The sequence below is a fragment of the Trachurus trachurus genome (genome assembly GCF_905171665.1).
Source record: "Trachurus trachurus genome assembly, chromosome: 10".
NCBI lineage: Eukaryota > Metazoa > Chordata > Actinopteri > Carangiformes > Carangidae > Trachurus > Trachurus trachurus.
The window spans coordinates 36,162,104-36,168,764 of NC_139894.1; the positions used below are offsets into that span (position 1 = coordinate 36,162,104).

General features: G+C 43.7%; 1 protein-coding gene across 1 annotated transcript in view; it reads right to left on the reverse strand.

The window, feature by feature from the left end:
• LOC310992120 (storkhead-box protein 2-like) overlaps window positions 1-6,253 on the reverse strand; it is an 89,997-nt gene extending 83,744 nt beyond the window's left edge. The window contains exon 1 of the mRNA XM_083980114.1: window positions 5,521-6,253. Within this exon, the coding sequence (XP_083836240.1) occupies window positions 5,521-5,872 (352 nt within the window). The 5' untranslated portion in view covers window positions 5,873-6,253. The remainder of the gene's footprint in view (window positions 1-5,520) is intronic.
• Between the last annotated feature and the right edge of the window lie 408 nt (window positions 6,254-6,661).

Below are 6,661 nucleotides of genomic sequence, written 5' to 3' on the forward strand. Positions count from 1 at the left end.
GATCCTACACACACACACACACACTCACACACTGGTCCTTTAATTGCTGGTGACTTACACTGGTGTAAACAACATGTTTAGATCAGATCTCTAAAGAGAACAGCCTGAAAACAGCAACACAACACCAAAGAGTCAGAGTCAGAAACACTTGAACAACCCCCCAGGGGAAACTGTTGAAAAGTCTGTGGGTCAGATTTCAACCAGTGGCTGCTGCAGTCAGGACAAAGCCACCGGGACAGCCCATCCCATCATACGTCCTCCATCAATGATAGAGCATCAACCAGACAGAGGTCAAGGTTCACACACCTGACAGAAAGACACAAGAGCACACACCTTCCCCCAGGGAGGCAGGGACTGAAGCAGACACATCTGTAAATGGTGACGGTGTTTGATGAGTGAGAATTTGAGCTTTCATCAGTGTGCTGAGCTCAATGGCAGTTAGTAGATGATTGGGGGGGGGGGGGGTAAATGACTGTTGTGACAGACTTTTTTTCTCTATTATTTATTATTATTGTTGTGATCATGAATCTTGTTTTTTTTTATTTCCTATTAGGGATGCACCGAATATTCGGTAACCGAATATATTCGGCCGAATATTGCAAAAAAAAAAAGCAACATTCGGTGATAAATACGCGATCGCGCAAAGATCAAAACGGCAGCTTAAACCCCATCTTTATTAGTTAATGACTCCTACTGCTGGAAAAACAACAGCAACAAGAGCAGTGGGGGGGAAGCTGCACACAGTGTTTCCCAACCTTGGGGTCGGGATGCCACGTGGGGTCGCCTGAAATTCAAATGAGGTCGCCTGAAATGTCTAATAGCCTAACTGATGAAAAAATCTGACCAAGAAAGGTTAGGAACCACTGTTTTAAAAGACACTTGGGTTTTTTTGGAATGTACTTGCATAGATCTTTCAGCACTTTCAGCGGCCGATATAAATGAAAAACTTTATTTCACTTGTTGTGCTTTTTTGATGAGCAACAGCAACTGGAATATTCAAAAACTGTCAGAATAGTCAATAAACATTTACTTCCTTTTAAGTCTAAAAAAATATTTTATTTATCCAATAGGCCCTATTAAAAAAAAATTAAAACCACTTTCTGTATTCGGTATTATTCGGTTATTCGGCCAAGCGTTTTGATTTTATTTGGTATTCGGCTTCGGCCAAAAAAAAGCCATTCGGTGCACCCCTAGTTCCTATTGTTGTTTCCTATGGACTGGTGTTGAAAACTAGCACATGTGCTATATTCACCCAAGCAAAGCATCTGGTCTGTCCTCTGGGACAGTCTCAATGTGCTTGTGATGTCCATATCAGATCAAATAAACATTTGACAGTTGTGAGGTCAGTCAACAAACACAGAAGACTGTCTCTTACTATGGTCTGTAGAGGTGGCAGATGAAGATGAATCCATGCACACAGCAGCTTTTTGTTGGGATAATCATGAAATCCTGGTTTAACTTCTAAACTTACAACATTTCTTCTGGGCATGTAGTAAACTTCATTCATATTGAAGGGTTTTTTTTCAGTGTTTTTTTTTTTTTAGGCTATTGGTAAAAATCTGGTACCCAAGCCTTTGGTCGCCATCCTGGGGGCCACAAGTGTCTGTCAATACATTTGAAAGAAGAGCAATTCCATTTGGGATGGTGATGCAAAAAAGCTGATTTTACATGTGTGGAAAACGGACTCTGTGCCTACATATAATTTATGGTTGGGAGAACTGTCAAACACTTTACATCTGGAGAAACTAAGATTCTATAATGAAGATAGAGGAGATAAGTTTGGTAAAAGATGGGGCCCGGCACTGAATTACCTTAAAAATGTGAGCTCATAGACACTGGCTATAGTATAAAACCTCACAGTGCAAACAGGTAGCCTATATGGTTGTGTATGTCTACCTACTTCATTTATTTTTTCTGCTCTGACATGTTTTTGTTGATAGTAGCCTACTTGTTGTAATCCAAGATGTGCTGTGTTCTGCTTGTTGTGTGTTCTTTTCTTCTATGTATTTTTTCTCTCTCTTTTTTCTCTATATTTCTTTTCTCTCGAAAATCAATAAACATATTTCTAGAAAAAAAAAAAAACTTCTAAACTTACAGCTGTAACCAACTGTTGTTTCCATTACCAAATAAACTGGCATAGATGTCCAACTTGTTTTGTCAAATCAATAACCCAGAAACCCAGACTCCCACCTCCCTGTGATACACAACAGAGCAGCAGAAACTCTTCATCAAAGACAGAGATTGGGGGGATGTTTGTTTGAAATAAGATTTCAGCAAAGAAAATTGTTGCCAGTCATTTTCATATGTTTATTGACTAATGGCTGCAGCTCCGATGAGAGGACAGGTGTGACCATTTTCCTCCAATCCACAGCGGATCTTAAAGCTGACGTCAGGTGACCTCTCTTACAAAAACAAAAAAAAGCATGCTTGCTGTCGTAAAGCTCAGAGAGAGCGCGGCGGACAACTGCAGACTGATTTAATAATCCAATTAATCACAACTCAAATTCCTTTCACAAATTAACAGCTGTGCACTTTGCCTTAATGATGAGCAGTAGAAGTTGATTCATTGCACAAATCTGAAGTAAAGTTTACAGCACATGGCCAAATGTGCAACAGGTGAAAATTAATTAAATATTAGAACATTATGCTGTTCTATTCTGTGCTTCAATAAATTGCCAATAACAAATTATGAGGTCTATAAATTATTTGGAAGGTGCTCACACTCACTCAATTTTATTCTTATTTTCTTACCTCAACTAATATTTAGGCCAATATAATCGTAACATATTTTATGCAAATCATTTTGAAGGCCTAATTATGAAAAAAAAAAAAAAAGCCTAATACATATTGTAAATGTTTCATGTTTTTTGATTATTGTTAATTCATTTTATTTGTTTATAATTCAGGCCAATATGTATGAAACACATAGATTTCTGATCAGAGTGACTGCTGACTTCAACAGAATCAACTAAGCCTGGCTGTTAGCCTGGTCTGGAGCAGGCTAGCTGCAGAGAATAAATCACCATAGTAACCTGACCAGGATAAAGGTATCCAGCTTTCCAACAACCGACTTGAGGCTAACCAATCCTTTATCTAGGTTTTGTGCAATGTGGGAGGCTGACGGTCCAGTCCCTGTGACACTGTGCCCAGCTCTGAGCAGCGTTGCAGGGGAAGGAAGTGGAGCTCCCAGGTCAGACCTGCATCCTGCCCTCACAGCAGGGCAGTGGACCGGAGGAGAACACACCAGACCCCAGAGCTGCCTGTGATGCCACAGCACCGGAAAGCCACTAAACGAGCCCTGCTAGTGAGGCTGGAAATGTCTCAACAACAGTTTTATCAAACACACAGTGAAGAAAAGTTATTTACATGACTTGACTTTACATGGCCGGCTGTCAGAGTCTTATCAGATGTCTCACTGTGTGTCATTCACCTGGACTTGATTCAACGTGCGAATGCGGTGGAGTTCTGAACGTGTGAACATGTGCAGGCAGAGAAGGTGCACCATCAGCAGCTAAACCAAATTCTCTGGTGTAAATTAGAGACTGTGGTGTATCCACCCATCTCTGGGATTTTTACTGCAATTATAATCGACTTTTCCCCCCGGTGCAACTGCTTCTGAAAATGAACAACGTGGCGCACTGGGATGTCTGATCGGATCTGATCAGAACAAGAGTCTGAATACAACAAAGAGATACAACCCAGAGGCTACCATGGTGACGACCAGAGCCAGCCCAAGACGTTAGCAATCTAAGCAGCTGCTTAGGGCCTCAAGACCACTGGGGGCCCCGAAGAGCAATCCACTTGTTTAAATCTAAGTTTCATATTCACAAATGTAAATTCACAAACAAAAAGCCAAATTTCACTGTGTTTATAAAAGAAATGGAACAGTAGCCTATATCTTACAATTCCCCCCTCACAGAACAAAAAAGCGATCAAAACTCTGAATGTATGCTGTACTTTTAAGGTATTTATGTAATCTGATACCTTACTCTCGCACCTCTTTATTTTATTACTATTTATTTACTTTTATTGCTACTAATATTATTATTTATTTTACTTTCTCCCTCTTTTTTTTCACCTCTGGTCTCTTTGTTAATGCTCTGTTCTCTCTCTGTGTTGTGTTGATGTTTACACCAGCAACAACGAATTGTATGGTATTTGCATTTGTATGTGCTGGTCACTTTCAATAAAGTTTTTTGAAAGAAAAAAAAAACTTGTTTAAATCTATAGTGCGCAACTTCTGTCGACCCCTATTGAAATCCTGCATAATTACAAAAACCCAACCAACTTGTTGTTGGACATTGCTGTTGCACTTTATCTAAAACCAGAAATAGAATTTAAAAAAACAGATGACGCTTTTACAGCAAATGTAGCCTATTACCTATTGGTTTATTTTGTTAGTTTTAGTAGTAGGCCCGGCCCACATGACATTCAGTATCCCACTTTGAATATTAAGTGTAAATCCACCCCAGGCTGCACTTTTAGCTGAATTTGGTTCCGTTTCAATTTTTTTTAAAAACATGCCTAAGGCTAAAATGGTGACTCGTAATGACGGATTAGAAAAATAAAATAAGTTTGTAATAGGTGTGAAAATGATCGATAATCAGTATTATTGAGGTACAGGGGTCTAAGCGGAAGCTCAGAGGGGAGAGAGCCTTTTCTGCTCCCACTGCACACCAGACAAGCCCCCTCACTGTCCTTTTTTAAAACTCCTCTAAAACCCCATTAATATTCCTTGGCTTTCAACCCACCATGAGACTCTGGTTTTGTTTTAGTGTTTTAAATGTTTTACCATTGTTATTGTTTAATTGTTTTATATTGTTTTTATGTTTTGTCTTATGTTCTATTTTTATTCATGTACAGCACTTTGTTCCAGCTGTGGCTGTCTTTAAAGGGACAACGAGGAGTTTTGGAAAAGCGAAGTGTTTTCACACTACATTTATGAGCCTCCACGCGCACGGTGAAATTCTTTGACCGGCGCAAGACAGACTCATGTTTTCATTCATCAAGAATTAAAGTCAGAGGTTGGAAGACGATCACATACCGTCGTAGTTCCGACCATAAACGGCGATTCTGCTGCGTTATTCTCATGACTCGCCACGAAACCCAAAGTAAAGAAACGCTGGTCGGCTCGACCAGCATTTCCGCCACCATTAACAAAATAATGATAGAGAAGATATATTTATCGAAAATGAGCCCCATTAACAAGTGTGGGTAACGGAGATTCATCCACATTAACGTGAGACTTTTTTATAACCAAATAGAAACTCCTCGTTGTCCCTTTAAAGTGCTTTATAAATAAAGTTGAGTTGAGTTATTGGCAGTAATAAAGGGCCCCAAAATGAAATTGTGCTTAGGGCCCCATGGAGGCTTGTGCCGGCCCTGGTGACAACAACGATGATGATGAGCAGCATCATGGTCTGGTTCTTCACCTTATCAGTAAACACAGGCATGAGTCAGGCAGGTGAGTGGGCCTACGGGGCTGAACAGAGGGGGGGTGTTGAGGTGTTGAGGCCTTACCCAGGTATTTGATGGTGAATCCCCGCGGCGGGTTGAGGGACCTCCGCATCCATCCCTCCCTCAGCACCTCCAGGTGGTCCTCCTTCCCCTGGATCAGCAGCACATGCTCGTCTATCCAGCCCAGGAAGAAGGTCTCGGACACGGCCTCAGTAATCCGCTGGTTCCACACATGCTGCTGGCTGTTCTCCGCTTTGAAGTCGGCAAAAATCTCATAGCCGGTGTGATGCCTCGGCAGCTCGTCGCTCTCCGACACGCCGGTGCCGGTGCCGGCCGCCCCCAGCGCCTCTCCCGCCCCGACCCTGGACAGCACTATGGCCAGGGAGTGGGGCGCTATCTGCAGGAAAGACTCCATTAAAGCTGTCTGAGGGGAAGCAGTGTTGTCATCGCCTCATTCACCGGTGTGCCGCTGCCGCTGCCGCAGCGCGGGGCTCGGCGGGAGTCACACCGTCCATGTTAGCTGCTAGCAGGGTGTGTAGCCTAGCGACGGGGCTCCGCTCCGCAGACTACCGCTGTGTTCCCATCAAGCTAGCCCGCTAGCGTCCGACCCTCACATCAGACCCATGTCCCGGTCCGCCCTCCCCCTCTCTCTGGACGGGGTCCGTGGCTCCGGTACCGGTCCTGTTGTGTACTGCAGACTCACCTGCAGCGCTGTCCGCCGCCGACCAGAGGTGACATTCGTGATTTTCGGGTGTAAAGCCCGTGGTTAGGGTCGGTACCTTGGAGCAGCTAGCTGAATGCTAACGTGTTAATGAATTCACCCAGGCAACAGATGCGGACAGCCCCCCTCCCCTCCTCCTCCTCCTCCTCCTCCTCCTTCTTCTCCTTCTCCTTCTCCTCCTCCTCCTCTCGCTCCCGTGGGACACCTGTATGTCTTCTGTCTTTCTGTCTCTGTCCGTCCTTCAGGGGTTTACCGGGGGCGAGGTGTCTTCAGCCGCCGGGGATCAGGGTGGTGTCTCGGGCCTGGCTCTGGCTCCGGTCCGGTGCAAGCGGCAGCAGCACGGCAGGATGCAGGACGCTCTCTCTCATTCAGGTAACGTAACGTTACAGTGATGGCAGCTCGGTGACGGTGAGGAGCTGCGTCAATACAACGCTGATGTGACGACACACGCTTCCGGAAAGACTATCAAAATAAAACTCACTG